General features: G+C 47.9%; 1 protein-coding gene across 1 annotated transcript; it reads left to right on the top strand.

Annotated features, from left to right (window-relative positions):
- Positions 1–304: 304 nt before the first annotated feature.
- On the top strand, positions 305–19,242 carry TGIF2 (TGFB induced factor homeobox 2). The gene is made up of 2 exons (XM_049779361.1): positions 305–528; positions 18,346–19,242. Exons 1-2 carry the CDS (start codon positions 337–339, stop codon positions 18,865–18,867), a joined length of 714 nt encoding a protein of 237 aa, XP_049635318.1. The 5' UTR covers positions 305–336; the 3' UTR covers positions 18,868–19,242.
- The last annotated feature ends 264 nt before the right edge of the window (positions 19,243–19,506 follow it).

Below are 19,506 nucleotides of genomic sequence, written 5' to 3'. Positions count from 1 at the left end.
ATCTCTGAGAACCAAGTAGTGCAGGGCTTGAACCTTGGGCTTCTATGTGCACTTGATCAGGGCTGTGCTATCTCCCAGCCTGAGACATCATTTATTTTGAGTCTTAGTGTCTCCATGAAATGGAGGCACCTTGGACTCGGTCCTCAAAGCTTGTCCAGACAGAGGCCTTAAATCGCAGTTTTCCCCACTTTTTTGTCCTAAACTTTAGTAGCAGTTTATGTTGAAGACTAGGAACAGGGAGAGAGGTAATGAGCCTAGGGTAATTACATCTCCTTCTTTCTTTTTGTCACTCTTCCAGGGTTGCCCCCCTCAACCCCAGCACAGCCCACAGGCACCATGTCGGACAGTGATCTGGGTGAGGATGAAGGCCTCCTCTCCCTGGCAGGCAAGAGGAAGCGGAGGGGGAATCTGCCCAAGGAGTCGGTGAAGATCCTGCGGGACTGGCTGTACTTGCACCGCTATAATGCCTACCCCTCCGAGCAGGAGAAGCTGAGCCTTTCTGGACAGACCAACCTGTCAGTGCTGCAGGTAAGGCAGGTCTAATAGGAAAACTGGATTTGTGTCCTGGCCGAGCTCTTTGTGTCTTCAACTCGCTCGATTGACTTGGAACAGCCCCTTCATTCCTGACCTCACTTTTTTCTTTGACAGATGAGAGCACTAAGCACTCAAGCAAGTGTTGAGATTCTGGAGAGCAAAGAAGCAAAGAATTTTTTTTTTACTTTTGTTTTGGGGACCACACTTGGTCTTGCTCAGGGGTTACTCCTGGCTCTCTGCTCAGGAATTAACTCCTGGCAGAACTGAGGGACCATATGGGGCACTGTGGATTGAACCTGACTTTGACCGCATGCAAGGCAAATGTCCTATCTGCTGTTTTATTGTTCCAGTCCCATCGCAGAGAATATTATTAATGTCTAGTCAGTGATGGTTAACCTTTCTGAGACCGAGAGTCCAAACTGCTGCCGCACAATGGCCAGTTCTCCCAATGGCCAGTCCGGCCCTGTTGCCTCCTGCAGTGCCGCATATCTTAATTGCTGACCTTCCTGCATGCCAGCTGCAAGGCCTTCGCGTGCCACCGCTGTCACGCGTGTCATAAGTTCACCATCGAGGGTCTTCTCTAGTTGGTGTCACCTTATCGGAATGCATGGAGTGACCAGCTTTCAGTTCTTAGCCCCAGAGCATTGTCTAAATGGCTTCTTGGTTGCAGGGTTGGTGATAAGTGGTTAAACTTTTTTTGTGAGGGATAGATTTAGAAGTAGATGTGATTTGTTTTTTGTTTTGTTTTGGGGCCATACCCAGTGATTGCTCAGGGATGACTCCTGGCTATGTGCTCAGAAAGCCCTGGCTTGGGGGACCATATGGGATGCCGGGGGATCGAACCACGGTCTGTCCAAGGCTAGTGCAGGCAAGTCAGACACTTTACCGCTTACGCTCTGCTCCGGCCCAGAAGTAGATGTGAAAGTGCTTTGTAGACTGTACGGATTGACATGTAAAAGACCATCCTTTGGGGTTCAGGGAGATATCAGGTAAGATAACTTTACCCATAGAACCCATGTTCTATCCTTGGGAGCACATATGATTCCCTGAGCACTGCTGAGTGTGGCTCAAAACCACCCCCTCCATTATTCCCTCCAAAATCATTCTTTTGGTGATTGATGTGGGTCTCCTACACTATCTCCCACATGGGAGACTGGGGATTCTAATAGCCATTTTCTTTTTTGGGTTTTGGGGTCATACCCAGCAGTGCTCAGGGGTTACTCCTGGCTTTACGCTCAGAAATCGCTCCTGGCAAGCTCGGGGGAGCCATATGGGATGCCAGGATTCGAACCACCGTCCTTCCGCGTGCAAGGCAAACACCCTATCTCCATGCTATCTCTCCTGCCCCTCATAGTCATTCTTGACCGATTGGAAAAGCAAGGGCTGAGGAAGTAGTGCTGTATACACCTGGTAGTGTTGGGAGGATTACCCATGGCTACACCCCAGGATGCTTGGGAATCAAATTGAGGCAGGTGCTTTAGACCCTGTACTATGCAACACTTCAGAAAATCGCTGTCAGAGTGCAAGGCATTTCCTCTTGTGAATTGCCAATTTCTGACCTACCGGTGCTTGTTTTACTGAATGGTGCTAATGGTATTTTGAATTCCTGTGATTTTACTTTCAGTTGGGCTCTCAGTCACCTTGGAGATCCAGGTCCTCAGCCTGGAGGTTACATCCTGCTCCACTGGCCTCTACTATTCCCTCCATGAGATAGCCATACCCCTTCCCTTTTACCCCTGTTCTTGTAGTCTATGACTAAAGTCCATGGTACTGCCCCCTCCTTTCCCTAACCCACACCAAACTTCCCACATGTGCTGCCCTTCTGCAAAACCTCCTGGTGAGAAGTGGGTCCTCAGAACTCCCGTCACCTTACTTTATACTTGCATGGCAGTATTCTTTTTTTTTTTTTTTTGGTTTTTGGGCCACACCCATTTGACGCTTAGGGGTTACTCCTGGCTATGCACTCAGAAATCGCCTCTGGCTTGGGGGGACCATATGGGACACCGGGGGATCGAACCGCGGTCCTTCCTTGGCTAGCGCTTGCAAGGCAGACACCTTACCTCTAGCGCCACCTTCCCAGCCCCGCATGGCAGTATTCTTAAGAAAGGCTCTCCTTGGGGCTGGAGAGATAGCATGGAGATAAGGTGTTTGCCTTACATGCAGAAGGACGGTGGTTCGAATCTCAGCATCCCATATGGTCCCCTGAGCCTGCCGGGGGTGATTTCTGAACGTAGAGCCAGGAGTGGCCTGAGCGCTGCCGGGTGTGACCCAAAAACCAAAAAAAAAAAAAAAAAGGCTCTCCAGTTACACGTTCTGACTCGGATCCCATCTTCTCCACACAAGCCTGGTCTTTGGCCAACCCAGCTCATCTCTGAGCTGCTTCTTTACTCTGCAGGAGATTTGTGGGGTTTTTCCTAGTGTCTAGGAGGGAGTTGAGGAGGCACCCTTAGCCTCGTGAGAGATGTTTGGCAGGGTGGCTATGTCTGCTCTCCATTACCTTTCATCTCCCAAATTGTAGTTCCTTACACTGATGTCAGCGAGGGTTTCTCGCACTTTTCCATCCCTGCTCTCTCTGCAGAAGACAGTTGAGACCCCAGAGAAGTAGACTTTACACCCCTTCCCTCAAGGAGTGTTTAGTTTTGGGAAGAGGAGATGGTAAGGATCAGGCCACAGACCTTTGCAAAAAGGTTGCTGGCTGGGACAGAAGAGTCAGACACCAGAGAGGCTGCTTGAGCTGGCCTGGAGTCTTGGAAGGCTTCCCAGAGCTGAGCAGCTTGAACTCACAGGATATAGGCCAGGGAGGCTAAAGGCTGGAGTCTGAAAACTGACTACCGAGCTAATCTCTCTGCCTCCATCTTTGTTCCTCCCATCCCTTCTCTTAAATACAAAAGGGCTAATCGTTATTACATCATTGTCAATAGCTCTGCCCTCAGGATGGAGTTTGACTCCCTAGAACTTTGGGGCCTCATCTCAGCTCTTTCTGTCCCTGGGGTCCTTGACCTCTCCCTTAGTTTCTAACTGACCTTTCAGCACTTGGCTGCTGCAGTGAAGCATTTTTCTCTTGAATGTGTTCTCAGATGCTGTAGAAATCTCAGTTGAAGTGAGCTGCAGTATCTTTACAGCATGTGTCTTCAGACCTTTGCTGTCCAACCACTTGTCATGCAATACTAGAATTGCTTTTTTGCTGGGGAAGCTTTCTCTAATAAAACAACTTTTTTTGGGAGTCAAACCTGGGTCAGCCATGTACAAGGCAAACACCCTCCTCACTATATTATTGCTCTGGTCCCTAATAGTAAACTTTTATGTTTCCTTTTTTGTTTGTTTTGGGACTACACCTGAGGTGTTCTGGTTACTCCTGGCTCTGCGCTCAGAAATCATTCCTGGCAGGCTCATGGGACTACATGCGATGCCGGGAATTGAATGGTCAGCATACGCATAGCAGCAAATGCTTTACTCCCTATGCTATGGCTTCAATGCCCTTTTTTTTTGCAGTGCCTGGTATCAAAAACAGGGTCTCTTGGGGGCTGGAGAGACAGCACAGTGGTAGGGCGTTTGCCTTCCAAGCGGCCGACCCAGGACCAGCGGTGCTTCTTTGAACCCCTGCATCCCATATGGTCCCCCGTGCCTGCCAGGAGTAATTTCTGAGCGCAAAGCCAGGAGTAACCCCTGAGCGACGCCGGATGTGACCCAACAAAGCAAAGCAAAACAAAACAGGGTCTCTTAACTAATAGACAGGTACACCACTATTGAGTCCCATCCTGTACCCCAGCTCCTTATTTATTTGTTAAATAATTGGTGAGGGGGCTGGAGAGATAGCATGGAGGTAAGGCATTTGCCTTACATGCAAAAGGTCGGTTCGAATCCTGGCATCCCATATGGTCCCCCAAGCCTGCCAGGAGCGATTTCTGAGCATGGAGCCAGGAGTGACTCCTGAGTGCTGCCGGGTGTGACCCAAAAACAAACAAACAAACAAAAAAAAAATCGGTGAGGGTTAGGCTATATCTGCAATGCTCAGGTGCTCAATGCTCAATGTTCCTGGCTCTGCACTCAGGGCTGGGTGCTTGCTTTGTATTCTGGAAGCCCGGATTGAATCCCCAGTACCAAATGGTCCCTAGTAACTACCTGTGGCCTTAATCATCACAATGATGGGTGGGAATTTTTATTTTTGCCACACCCAGTGTTGCCGAAGAGTTACTTCTGGCTCAGAAATTGCTCCTGGAAGGTTCTGGGGACCATATGGTACACTGGGGTACCTTCCTCCTGTCTGGACCCAATAATGATTGTTTTTAAAGAGCAGTTTTCCAAAGTAAACATGTAGCCTTACTTTTTCCATACATTGGTTTCAGTGTGAGCCTGTGGTGATTTGGGCTGCACTGGTCTGTGTAGTATAGTGCAGTTGGACAAAAGTATTGTCCACACTGGTATAGGTCATCAGCCATCAAAATTGTCCAAATCCGATTATTATGGAAATACAGAACCAAAGCATTTCTTTAGTAGACAAGTAGACCTTAAGACAACAAAGTTGAAGACTGCAGGTTCACTTAGAGAACCAGAGGTCTGGAGCAGAGGTGAACTGCAAGGAGAGTAGGGAAGAAAACCCCCTTTGGGTTCTCATGCCATAATCAACTCTGCTGGAGGGGCTCTCCCTGGTCTAAAAGGCTGACACCCAGACACCACAGGAGGCCCTGAGATGACCCCTCAATTGCAAAGGGAAAGTGGAAGAGGGAAGAGCAGAAATTAAAAAAGTTAAAACCCTGCTGAGCATTGGGGATATAGCCCACTGACAGTCCTCAAACCCCAAGCCCTCCCAGCTTGTACATCAGCAGGTGTCACATGCATCTCAGCTCTCTCTTGCCTGGATCAGTAACTTTGTTTTGGGCCACAGGTGTTTAGGACTTATTTCTGGTTCTATTCTCATGAATAATCACTCCTGGCAGTGCTCCAGGACCCTGTAGGATGCCAGGGATCGAATCTGGGTTGGCCATTTGCAAGGCAAGAGCCCTGCCTGCTGTACAGTATTATTCATGCCCCATTCTCTTTAGCTTTTTTTTTTTTTTTTTTTTTTTGATTTTGGGTCATATCCAGCAGTGCTCAGGGGTTACTCCTGGCTCAGTCTGTGCTCAGAAAGTGCACCTGGCAGGCACGGACTGGGATTCGAACCACCATCCTTCTAGATGTAAGGCGAATGCCCTACCTCCATGCTATCTCTCCGGCCCCTCTTTAGTTTCTTTAAGCTGTTCTTTTCAGGGACTTCCTCTTGTAGTCTTTGCCCTTCCTATCCTTCAATTCCTTTGGCGCAGAGGAACACACTTCTCCTTTTTTTTTTTTTTTTTTATTGTTTTTGTTTTTTGGCCATACCCGGTGACACTCAGTGGTTACTCCTGGCTATGCACTCAGAAATCACTCCTGGCTTGGGACGACAAGGGATCGAACTGAGGTCCTAGGCTAGTGCGTGCAAGGCAGACACCTTAAGCCCTGTGCCAGCACTCCAGCACTTCTCCATTTCTTATTGTTTTTTTTGGTTTTTGGGTCATACCCAGCAGTGCTGATGGGGTTACTCCTGGCTCTACACTCAGAAATCACTCCTGGCTCTGCATGCAAGGCAAACGCTTTACCTCCATGCTCTCTCTCTGGCCCCCACTTCTCCATTTCTATCCTGGTTCCATTATCACTAGTTTCTTGTCACCCTGCTTTAAAAAACCACCCCGTTCAGCGGGTGCCAGAGATGTGGCTGTAGTAGAGAGCATCATAACTCTGTTGGTATGGAACCACATGGACAGAAACTCTCCCACTGCCCTCCCCAAGACCGAAGGACCCTACTAGATCCTTGCCTGTGGAATGGATCTCCCCTGATCTCCCACCTTTGAACACACTACTCTTGTTGCTTTTTAGAATTCTGGAGCCTGATGGGCTTGGGACATATTCCAGGAGCACATTCTGCATGCTGGATCTGCTGGGTCTTGTGTGGTCCTCCAGAGTGAGCCAATAGTTGCCCTTGTGCACCTGGTGTGGAACACCTCCCACTCCCATTCCTTGACCATATAGCATCCCCCAAAATGAGACCTCTAGAGGCTTAGTTTTATTCGTATATCAAAGTGTTTAGTTTAGAAGGAGCTCACTAAATAACAAAATATTAGGTTTTGGAAATGTCACCAGGGATCCCTGCTGGGAAAAAAGTTGACTTTAAATTCTTGGAGGTATCTCTTCCTGAGTACTTAAAGCTTTTTGTTTTTGTATTGGGGTCACTCCCGCCATTGCTTAGGGGTTACTCCTGGCACTGCGCTCAGAAATCACTCCTGGCCGGCTTGGCGGACCATATGGGTTGCCAGGAATCGAACCAAGCTCTCTGTTGGAGTTTGTCTCGTGCAAGGCAAATGCCCTACCGCCGGGCTATCCCTCTGGCCCCTACTTAAACTCTTGAGTTTTTGTTTTGTTTTGTTTTTTGTTTTTGGGTCACACCCGGCAGCATTCAGGGGTTACTCCTGGCTCTAAGCTCAGAAATTACCCCTGGCAGGCACGGGGAACCGTATGGGATGCCAGGATTTGAACCACCGTCCTTCTGCATGGAAGGCAAACATCTTACCTCCATACTATCTCGCCGGCCTCAAACTCTTGAGTATTTTTTATTTCCTTAAAAGCATCTTTTTTCCCCCTTAATTTTGGGCCACAACCAGCAGTGCTTGAGGGTTGCCCTTGGTAGGAGATGGGACCAGGGGAACAAAACCCTGGCTTCCTGCAAGCAAAGCCTGTGCTCAATCTGAAGAGCAATGTACCTGACCCCAAATTTCATTTTGTAATTAGTAACTTCTGCAAATACACACACAAAAAAAGTTTTAGTGCACCCCCTGGTGCCAATAACCTGATGATTTAAAACTAGCATCACCATTTTGTCAAGCTTGTTTCCCCTCTCCTTGGGGATATCTCTTTTGATTGTCTCCTTTGACCAGCACCAAGTGATCTCATTAGCAAGTCAATGAGTCATTTAACTAACTGGTTTGCTGGTGTTTGCCTGAGGCTAGACAGTTGGAAGGGTGAGACAAAAAAAAGTTTTTTGAAGGATTTTTGTAGGTCCTTGTGACTACAGGTTGGAAGCTCACTTGTTTTAGTGACTGCCCGTGGTAGAGGGAAAGTGAACTCAGCAGGAGGGTCAGGCCTATTCCTTCACCCTGGAGTAGTGAATGAGGTTGTGCTCTGTGAGCTCTGCTGTGTGCTGGAAACACTACAATAGTCTCTGGCCTGGAGCTCCAAGAGTTCAGAGTAATTATTTACCGAGGTGGTGGCCGAAAGGACTTCTCTAGGAGTAGTTACTGGTTTTGGTTTTTGTTTTTTGGTGGTATTCTGGTACCACACCCTGTGGCGCTCAGGGTTTACCCCGAGTCTGTGTTTCAGAGACGATATGTTTTTTTTTTTAATTTATTTAAACACCTTAATTACATACATGATTGTGTTTGGGTTTCAGTCATGTAAAGAACACCACCCATCACCAGTGCAACATTCCCATCACCAATGTCCCAAGTCTCCCTCCTCCCCACCCGACCCCCGCCTGTACTCTAGACAGGCTCTCCATTTTCCTCATACATTCTCTCAGAGACCATATGTTGTGCTGGAAATTGAACCCAGGTCAGCTGCTTGGACCTGCTATAACTAGTTCTTTGGCCCTGTGAAAGCACATTTCAAAGGAGTACTGACAAAAGGGATGGTGAGGGAGGGGCAAGCTGGCCCGTTGGCCCCCTGGCTGTGGGCACAGGGCAAGAAAAGAATCTGTCAGCCAGCCTTATACCCTGACTTTAGTCACTCTTGGGGCTACCTCTCTTTCCTCAATCCCTGCTGGCTAACTACTTGTTCTTGCTACTGCCAACATGTTCCCACCTCCAGGCTGCAAACAGTTTCCCATATCCTCTACCTTCAGCTTTTCATTGTGTATTGTGATTCTAAGTTCTGCTTACCGTAATTAAAGAGCTTGGTCCTCAAGGACCAATTAAACAGATGGCTCCTAAACTGGGGCACATTGTATTGGGAGCTAGAGTTTTGGGTCTTTTTGCTTGTTTGTTTGGCTACACCTAGCAGTGTTCTTGGGCAATTTCTGACTTGATTTGGGTGTTGCCCTAGGATCGGTGGTACTTCGGGAAACCCTATGGTACTGGTAACAGTTGCTTGTAAGCCCCTTCACAACCACCATCTCTCCAATCCTAGAGAGTCTGTAGTATCACAAGTAGGTTATTTGCCTGCAGCTGGCCAAGTTCCATTCCCCTGTACCAGGTATGATTTCCTGAACCTTCCAGGAATGGTCCCTGTGTACAGAGACAGGAGTAAGTCCTGAGCATTGCCAGGTGTGGCCCAACAATTAAACAAACAGGCCCTAGTGCTATCACAGTGGGTAGGGCATTTGCCTTACATACAGCCAATCTGGGTTCAATCCCTGCCATCCCATCTGGCCCCATAGCCTGCCAGGAATAATTTCTGAGAGCAGAGCTAGAGTAACTGATCGCCACTGGGAATGGCCCAAACAAACAAAACCAAACAACAACGAAAAGCCCAAGGAAACAACCCACATTCCTTACTGTTCCTATACCTCCACTAGATCTGTAAAGCAGATGAGAAATTCTTGCAGTGCTAGGGATTGAACCCAGAACATTATACTTGTAAGGCCAAGTGCTCTACCACTGAGCTACTTTCCTGTTACCATCTTTTCCCTGTGTTAGATCCATCCAGTTGTGGATTGGAAGCAATAGTACAGTGGGTAGAGAGGGCGCTTGCCTTGCATGTGGCTGACCAGGATTGATCCCCATCACACTGTATGGTCCCCTGGGTACCACTAGGAGTAATTACCATATGCAAAGCCAAGAATAAATAACCTGGGGGCCCAAGCGATAGCACAGTGGTAGGGCATTGCCTTGCACACAGCAACCCAGGATGGCTGATTGTTCAAATTCTGGCATCCCATATGGTCCATGATCCACCGACCCTGCCAGGAGCAATTTCTGAGCACAGAACCAGGAGTAACCCCTGAGTGCTGCTGGGTGTGACCCAAAAACCAAAAACAAAATAACTTGGTTGTGGAACATGGCCTTCCTTAACTTCCTAGTGCCTCTCCTTTTGTGTCCTTAAATCTCAGCTACTGATAAAAACAAAACCAGCCATAGAAGCAGTTTGTAACTAGGGCTCTTTCTCAATAAACAGAGTTTCAAAAAGCCTGTGTTTCACTGTATTTAGCTAGTGAAGTTCACCTTGCCATTTTCCTTACCACTTTCTTCAATGGGGTGGGGGGCAGCTACATCACTTTTCTTGACTTGGGCCTCAGTCAGGCAGCTAGACAAGCTACAGAAAAGGTCCGTAGCCCGTTACAGCAACTGGCACCAATCTTGGATTTGGGCCTCCTGCCAGTGCCTGGCCCCTTTCAACTGTGAGTTTCTATCGGATGAGAAGACAAAATAAGGCCGTAGGCTGCCAAGTTTGCCGCAGACCAGGCTGAGAGTGACGGAGAGAGTTTGTGCTGTTCTCTAATTGTAAGCCAAAAGGGGGGTACAGCTAAGGAACTAGGTACGCAGCACAATGCTGGTAAAGGCTCAGGCTCCCCTTCTTAGACTGCCTTGATACAGGCCTTCATGATCTGATGCTGTCCCTTACACTTGGGGCAGAGGTGTTTGGGAGAAGGCAACGCCCCTGTAGCCCAAGTATCTGAAAAGGCAGTGCTTGTGTGGTGGACTAGAAGCTGCTCAGCAAGGAAGGCCTCAGGCTGATTTTCCTCTGCTCTGCCAGTGGGGTTTGATTGGATTAGGTCCCAGTTTTTGTACTTGTGACCTTGAGCAAGGTACTAATCCTCACTGAGTTTCAACAGCAGTTCACATGGAAAGCATCTTAGAACCATCCCAGTCTGTGGGAAGAGTAAATGGAGAATTAATGAGAAATACACCAAATAGACCTACAGGTTCCAGAGAGGTAGCTCAGTGGCCAAGTACATGTACCTGGTCAGGTTGCAATCCATGGCCCCCAAGCATCACCTTGTACACACACACACACACACACACACACACACACGCTGGTCAGGTTGCAATCCATGGCCCCAAGCATCACCTTGTACACACACACACACACACACACACACACACACACACACACACGCGCGCGCGCGCTCTACAAGCATCACCTTGTACACACGCTAATTCATGGTCCCCAAGCATCCATCACCCTGTCCATGTTCCCCAAGAATCACCTTCTATGTGTACACACACACACACACATACACACACACAATCCATGGTCCCCAAGCATCATCTTGTATGTCACACGCACACACATATACATACATCTGATGTTTTTATAAGTTTAGGAAGAGTTTGCTGTTGGATTCATGCTAATATTTCTGATTTGCTAAGACCCTGCAAAGCAGAGGAAGAACAACACTCTAGAGGTCCTAGATGTAAATCTTGCTTCTGCTGTCAGCTATTATGTGACTTTGGACAGGTGCTCTGTGGTGCTTTAGGGGTACTTGCCACCGTCTGAGCTTGTCTGCAGCTGAGATGGGTGACAGGATACCTGATACCTGTGGCGGCTTTGGTTGGTTTCCTTCCTTTATCCCACCTATTGGCATTCCCTTCTTAGAGCACCCCTGCTGCTCTTCCAGAATTGAATTCAACTAGTGTCTGCTGCTGGTGCCTGCTGTTGTGTTTGTGCTCCCTTGTATAGGTGGGTCGGAATGGTAGGGAGGCAATATAAGGTCCAGACAGAGCATTGAGAGGATACTAGCTCAGCCCTGCCAAGAAGATTTGCCAACCTGACAGGACCAGGTCTCTATGTGTGGCTTGCCAGTAAAATAGGTGCAGAGCAGCTCCAGGCACTGTTTCCTGTCATACGTAGCTTCTCTTTGGTTGAGTAGAGACAAGCATTTCATTAAGTGGTATGTGAGGGCTTGCCCAGACATGGCCTAGTGACAGTGGGGAGAAACTGGTATGGAGTGCTGAGGAGAGCTGCCCTAGTCCACAGCTCCCAATATCTCCACAGTTTGGCCCGGGATTTCTCTCTCCTTTTCCCAATAGCTGCAACAGGTGCCATTAGTAACTGTCAGGACATGGAGAAAAAAGACAGGAACAAAGGATCTCAAATAAGCTGAGATCAGGCCTCTGTTAGGCCTCTCAGTAGCTGACATGTGGACCAGGGTTCAGCCCTGCCCCCTCTGAACTCATTGCCTTTCGTTCCTCTGTCAGTTGGTAAACCAAACCAACTGACATCAGAACCTGATGTAACCAGGACATGGCCTTTCCTTTTCTGCAACATTCTCCCCTCAGCATTCTCAAGGACTAGTTCCCAGACCCTGTATCTACAATGGTCTTGCTTATCTGTGCTGCCGTTTTTATTCCTGTCTTGTTCCTTCTTGGCTTTTACTGGTGTTGGTTTTACTCTTGTTTACCTCTGCAACTAGATGGATTCTAAGCTCCCCAGAGCTGAGTGCTTGCTTGTAATATGACTTGCAGAGGGGATCCCCACCAAGAACTGGTACTTTTTCATATAAAAAGCTCCTGATACTAACAGATGAGCATGAACCCTTGAAAAGGAAAGTCAACAACAGAGTAAGAATTTGTTTTGTTTTGTTTTTGGGCCACATCCGGTGACACTTCGGTTACTCCTGGCTATGCACTCAGAAATCACTCCTGGCTTGGGGGACCATATGGAATGTTGTGTATCAAACCCAGGTTCGTCTTGGGTCAGTGCGTGCAAGGCAAACGCCCTACCGCTGTGTCACTGCTCCGGCCCCCAGAGTAAGAATTTGAACTCCTTGTTTGAGCATATCCTTGAGTTGGGATCTGGAGTCCTGTGAATGCTTCAGAGGAAAATCCTGAAAGGAGTGTGCTCTGAGGACCCTGGAAACTGGCAGTGCTGGGAAGTCCATTGGTACCAACGTGCAAAGTGCACAAGCATGTGCCCTTGCGTGCACGCGTGCACACACACATGTACGCATGCAGCCGACTGATGTCACCATTACAAGAAATGATATAGGTGTCTAGTGCAGCTATTGGAAACTTTAAGTCTGCAAAGGCCCTTGGAAAGCTGCTTCTGCCTACTCATACATATGCCCTGCATAGTTTTTTTTTTTTTGGGGGGGTGGGGTATCACACCAGGCCAGTTCCTCCTGGCTCTACGCTCAGAAATCACTCTTGGCAGGCTCGGGGGACCATATGGGATGCCGGGATTTGAACCACTGACCTTCTGCATGCAAGGCAAATGCCTTACTTCCATGCTATCTCTCCGGCCCCTGCCCTGCACAGTTTTTTGTTTTTGTTTTTGTTTTTGGGCCACACCCGGCGTTGCTCAGGGGTTACTCCTGGCTGTCTGCTCAGAAATAGTTCTTGGGGGCCCGGAGAGATAGCACAGTGGCGTTTGCCTTGCAAGCAGCCGATCCAGGACCAAAGGTGGTTGGTTCGAATCCCGGTGTCCCATATGGTCCCCTGTGCCTGCCAGGAGCTATTTCTGAGCAGACAGCCAGGAGTAACCCCTGAGCACCTCCAGGTGTGGCCCAAAATCCCCCCCCCCCCAAAAAAAAAAAAGAAAAAAAAGAAATAGCTCTTGGCAGGCACGCCCAAAAAATAAAAAAAATAAAAAAAAGAAATAGCTCTTGGCAGGCACGGGGGACCATATGGGACACCGGGATTCGAACCAACCACCTTTGGTCCTGGATCGGTTGCTTGCAAGGCAAACGCCGCTGTGCTATCTCTCCGGGCCCACCCTGCACAGTTTTTGCTCTTTCTTCCCACTGCTTTCCTGGGCAGGCAAATGATCACATGACTTTTCCTTGGGGTGGTCCCTCTAGTTAAGGACTAGAGGAAAATGAAGTTAGACAAAAATGATAAATGGGAAGGACTGGGATTATGGCTTAGGGGCCTGGTACGTGTGTGTGCTTTGCTTGTGGGATGCCTAAGTCCATCCCCGACACAGCGTAGTCCCCTGAGTACTACAAGTGACGTCCCATCACCCTTGAATATAGTCCAAAAATGACACAAAAAGATGGTTGTATTTACTTAAGGTACGGGTTTATGTTTTTAAATAGATTTTGTATGTGAGCATTTACTATTTATGCAGTTAAGAAACTTTTGGGCTGGAGCAATATCATAGCGGGTGAGTTTGTTTGCATTGCATGTGACTGAACAGGATTCAGTCTTTGGCACCCCATATAGTCCCTGAGCATTGCCAGGAATGATCCCTGAGGATAGACTCAGGAGGAAGTCGTGAGCACTGTCTGATATGGCTCAACAACTTGAAGAAGAAAAAGTGAAAAACTTCTGGAGACTGGAAAGATAGTATACAACATAAGGTGCTTGCCTTGCATTACAGCCTGTTTGGATTGATCCCCAACACCAAATATGGTGAGCTGAGAACTGAAATGGCTGGGTGTGACGCAGAAACCAGGGGACCAGAGTGGTGGCGTAAGTGGTAGGGCATTTGCCTTACATGTGCGGTTTGATAACCTGGCGTCCCATATGGTCCCCCAAGCCAGGAGCAATTTTTGAGCACATAGCAGGAGTAACCCCTGAGTGTCACTGGGTGTGGCCCAAAAACAAAACAAAAACCAGGGCTGAAGGCATAGCAACATTGGGTCAGGTGATTGCCTTGCTCATGGACTCTCTGGGTTCAAAACTTGGCATCCCAAATGGCTTCCTGAGCCCCTCCAAGAATGATTCCTGAGCTCTCTGGATGTGGCCCCCAAACAGTACAAAAAGAAAATAAAAATGGATACTTTTTTAGGGCCATAGAGATAGTGTAGGTAATTAAGATGCCTGCTTTGCATGTGGCTGACTCTGGTTTGGCCCCTAGTACCAATGGGACCATGATGAATTAGAATAGTCTATGAATGTTATTGGTTGGATTCATTTAAATCCACTTAAATCTGCACTGACCCTATCTCTATCTTGTTTTGGGGCCACATTCGGTGATGCACAGGGGTTACTGTCTTTACACTCAGGAATCACACCTGGCAATGCTTGGGGTGGGTGGCATATGGGATGTTGAATATTGTTGCATACAAGGAAGATGTCCTGCCTGTGTGCTATCACTGTGGCATCCTCTAATTAATCTTACATCATCCAAGACTTGGAGTAGACACACTTCAGGCAAAGAAGGCATTTACTAAAGAAATTTGTGCGGAAGGCATGAATTGAAGTGTACCAAGAATCTTTTTTATTTTTAAATTGAATCACTAGGAGATAATACAGTTTGAAAATTGTTCACATTGAATTTCAGTCATTTAGTGTTTCAACACCAGTATCCCTCCTACCAGTGTCTCAGTCTCCAGCCCGCCTCCTTCCAGCTTATCTCTGTGGTAGACACTTTTCTTTTGGTTTTTGGATCACATCTGGTGGTGCTCAGGGATTACTCCTGGCTCTGCACTCAGAAATTGCCCCTGGCAGTCTCGGGGGACCATTTGGGATGCTGGGAATCAATCTGGAGTCCGTCCAATGTTAGCCCCATGCAAAGCAAATGCCCTACCGCTGTGCTTATCACTCTGGCCTCACTTTTTTTTTTAAATCTGTTTTAAATAAAACTTACAGTACTATATGGTCTTTGGTCCTTGCCAGGGAGTTTAAATACTTTAGCCCAACAGTGTATAGATGTTGGGCTTCACATAATCCAGCCCCCAGAAAAACAGGTCTGGAACAAAGTAGCCTCGAAAAATTAATTCAAGCCAGGCATAGGGGTGAAAAACGAGGATTGCAAACGACCTGGATTTGTGTCCCATATAGTCCCCCATCCTGCCAGGAGTGATTTCTGAGTGCAGAGCCAGGAGTAACTCCTGAGTGCCTCTGGGTGTTACCAAAAAAAAAGGAAAACTATGATAAAGGCTTCCAGACCACCAAACCAAAAATTTTTACTCCTAATTAACCTACCTATCCATATCGAACTAATACTGTCTAGGCTGCATTATACTTTTCAAAAGCCTTGGGTGAAGGATGAAGGGTAGCAGAAGTCTTTATTGGAATAAAATACAGAGTGACCTAACATATAGGTAATAGGAAATATAGTTATTCAAGAGAAGTCTTAGCATTTATTTTATTTTTGATTTTGGGTCACACTCGGCAGCGCTCAGGGGTTACTCCTGGCTCTATCCTCAGAAATCGGCCCTGGCAGGCTCAGGGGACCATATGGGATGCCAGGATTCGAACGACTGACGTCCTGCATGCAAGGCAAACGCCTTACCTCCATGCTATCTCTCCAGCCCCTGCATTTAATTTTTTTTTTTATTTAATTATTGAAGGGGCTATACCTGGTGATGCTCAGGAATTACTCCTGCCTCTGCACTGAGGATTTTGGGAATCAAACTCAGGTAGTACTATTGCGTGGGTCCCAAGTCATTGCATTATAGATTAGAAATGACCAGTGAAGAGGTTTGGTTGAAGAGCCATGAAGTTGAGAGACTAAATATTAAGAGTCTAGACAGATATGAGGCAGAATGCTAGTATAAGCATTGCATGTGCCGTTTGATACCCCATATGGTCCCCCAAGCCAGGAGCGATTGATGGATAATTGCACTCAACGGTGAGAAATTTCATGCCTAATGCATGGGATTGAAAATGGAGCCAGGGGGCCGGAGAGATTGCACAGCAGTAGGGCGTTTGCCTTGCAAGCAGCCCACCCAGGACCAGCAGTGGTTCAAATCCCTATATCCCATATGGTCCCCCGTGCCTGACAGGAGTAACCTCCGAGCACAGCCAGGTGTGATCCAAAAACCAATAAAAAAGAAAGTGGAGGGGCCAGAGAGTTAGCATGGAGGTAAGGCTTTTGCCTCGCATGCAGAAGGTCGATGGTTCAAATCCCGGTGCCTGCAGGAGTGATTTCTGAGCGTAGAGCCAGGAGTAACCCAAAAACCAAAAAAAGAAAAAATGGAGCCAGGGGGCTGGAGAGATAGCACAGCGGTAGGGCATTTGCTTTGCACGTCTAACCTAGAACCGACCACGGTTTGACCCCCAGAATCCCATTTGGTCCCTCAAGCACATAGCCAGGAGTAACCCCTGAATGACACTGGGTGTGGCCCTCCCCCACAAAAGCCAAACAACTCAATGGGAATGGGGTAAAGGAGGTAAAATGGTAAATGATCACTTTCTTAGCAGTATGGATGAAAAAGACTTTCAAGTGGATCCTTATTTTGCTTAGAAATTCATTTTTGGGGGCCGGAGAGATAGCATGGAGGTAGGGCATTTGCCTTGCATGCAGAAGGACTGGTTTGAATCCCGGCATCCCATATAGCCCCCCCAAGCCTGCCAGGAGTGATTTCTGAGCTTAGAGCCAGGAGTATCCCTTGAGTGTTGCCAGTGTGACACCCCCCCCATTCATTTTTTATCTTCTTTCTGGCAGCCCCTTGGTGCTTTGTAGCTTTTGTCTCTGACTTGCAACAAACGCTATAGAAACTTTAGAGTAAATCATTCTAAAGACCTCCCTTTAAAACCTATGTCCATGTTCAGTTTTCTAGATAGATCAAACATTTGTCTTTTCTTTTTTTTTTTTTTTTTTTTTTTTTGATTTTTGGTTTTTGGGTCACACCCGGCGGTGCTCAGGGGTTACTCCTGGGCTCTGTCTGCTCAGAAATAGCTCCTGGCAGGCATGGGGACCATATGGGACACCGGGATTCGAACCAACCACCTTAGGTTCTGGATCGGCTGCTTGCAAGGCAAACACTGCTGTGCTATCTCTCAGGCCCCAAACATTTGTCTTTTAATCATTTCCCTGAATGTAAATTGAACCTTTTGTTTTTGGACCACATGCCACAGTGCTCAAGACTTAATCCTGGCTCAAGGCTGGGTCAGCAGACCATATGGAGTGCTGGGGATTGGATTTGAGTTGGCTTTATGAAAGGCATTTAAATGCCCTATCTGTTGTGCTGGCCCCTAAACTGTTCTTTCTCCTTGCATCCACTCTGTTCTCCACACAGTAGGTTGCTCATTTGCTTAAAATTACCATGTTTTCCATCACCCTTGGAATAAAGAATCAAATCACTATAATAAGGCATGAACTATAGTTACTGCTTTGTGCTCCAGTCATACAGGATTTCTCTAAGGAACTTGGTATTCAGCTGCCCTCTAGCATGTTTTTTGGGGATGTGTGAGTGTGCCATACCTGGCAATGCTCAGGGGTTACTTCTGGCTCTGTACTCAAGAATTACTGGGGCAACAGTGTTGGCGCAGTGGTAGGGCGTTTGCCTTGCACACGGCTGACCTAGGATGGACCTTGGTTTGATCGCCCAGCATCCCATATGGTCCCCCAAGTCAGGAGTGATTTCTGAGCGCATAGCCAGGAGTAATGCCTGAGCGTCACTAGGTGTGGCCCAAAAACAAAACATAAACAACAACAAAAGAATTACTAAGGGGACCATATGGGATGCTAGAGATGGACCCAGCAAGCCTTGTGCAAGATGAACATCCTACCCACTATCCCTTTTTGCTTTCATTGAACATTGGTAGATAGCTACGTAATGGGGGCCTTATAATACAAACAGACCAGGGTCATCCTGGTCTATCCTGTCATGTACCGTGGCCAGAGAAAAGTATGTCATACCTTAACACTGCCATGAATGAGTGCTCTGTTCTATTCCAGCCTCCGAAATGCCCTACCCCCCTCAGTGCCAGGGACTGAGCATGGGCCTCACACGTAAGGCGAGTGCTCTGCTGCTGAGCCATCACCTCTGCTTCTCATTTGTACCTTCATTCTTATCCCTCTAAGAGGGCTTAGATAATATCTTTTATTTGCTACTGTGTAGGTCACTTAACATAGGAACTCCATAGATAATTTTGATAGAGTGAATTGATCATTCTCTTATGCTCATTCTAGATCTGTAATTGGTTCATCAATGCCCGGCGGCGGCTTCTTCCAGATATGCTTCGGAAGGATGGCAAAGACCCCAACCAGTTCACCATCTCCCGCCGTGGGGGAAAGGCCTCTGAAGTGGCCCTCCCTCGTGGCAGCAGCCCTTCTGTGCTGGCAATGTCTGTACCAGCCCCCAGCAGCGTGCTCTCCTTGTCCATGTGCTCCATGCCATTCCACACAGGCCAGGGGGAGAAGGCAGTTGCTCCTTTTCCACAAGGGGAGCTGGAGCCCCCCAAGTCCCTGGTGGCCACTAGCAGCACGCTCACGCTGCTGACCAGGGCTGATGCTGGAAGCCCTACAGGTGGACTCTTTAATACGCCACCACCCACACCTCCGGAGCAGGACAAGGAGGACTTCAGTAGCTTCCAGCTGCTGGTAGAGGTGGCGCTACAGAGGGCTGCTGAGATGGAGCTTCAGAAGCAGCAGGACCCATCACCTCCCTTGCTGCACACTCCTCTCCCCTTAGTTACGGAAAACCCCAAGTAGGCATCCGCCAGCCAGGGTGCTCAAGACCTGAGCCAGCTGTCCTGGGTTTTCATTTTGGGTCCCCCTCATCCAGAGGGTTTTCTTTGGATCACTGGCAAGCACTGGGTCATCTTCTCTGTCAGAGGTCTTCAACAGGAAGATGGTAGCTAGTGGCACTGCACTGTGATGAGGCCTTCTGCCAACTGCATTTCTTCAGGCCTCTTCAGTAAGGAGACCAAGAGATTGAAGACAGGCAGGGTGCCTCTGCTGCTGCTGCTTCTCCAGAGATCCCAGGACATCTTTATGCCAACCTGCTTCCTGAGCTGGGCACAGAAACCTACCAAGTTCAGACCTGTCCTGGGTCCAAGCTGTCCCTGAGTCGGGCCTCATTTTGTTAAGCCAAGTATGGAAATTTCAAGTTCATCAGTGAAACAAAAGAGAAAGTTGGCAGACAGAACAGAACCGACTCCAGTTGAATGTTTAGGTTTTCACTAAACTTTTGAGTTGATTTGCCTTATTTTGCTGTGGTTTGGATCTCTGGGAGGAGTGAGCCCAGGTGCGGGAAGTGAGTGAGCAAGCGCGGGTTGGGTAATGGAGTCTGATGACTGGGAATGAGCCTCCACAGCAGTTGGTGGTCTTTTCTTGAGAAGGGAAGAATAT

This window comes from Suncus etruscus, chromosome 9 (genome assembly GCF_024139225.1).
Source record: "Suncus etruscus isolate mSunEtr1 chromosome 9, mSunEtr1.pri.cur, whole genome shotgun sequence".
In the NCBI taxonomy this organism is placed as follows: Eukaryota; Metazoa; Chordata; class Mammalia; order Eulipotyphla; family Soricidae; genus Suncus; species Suncus etruscus.
Note: the sequence above shows the minus strand (reverse complement) of the source record. Positions and strands in the feature narration are given on the sequence as shown.

Bases quoted from the DNA above. Each gene is read 5' to 3' on its own strand.
- TGIF2 (XM_049779361.1), top strand. From the start codon at position 337: ATGTCGGACAGTGATCTGGGTGAGGATGAAGGCCTCCTCTCCCTGGCA. The intron at 529-18,345 runs GTAAGGCAGGTC...TGCTCATTCTAG, and splicing joins CCAACCTGTCAGTGCTGCAG to ATCTGTAATTGGTTCATCAA.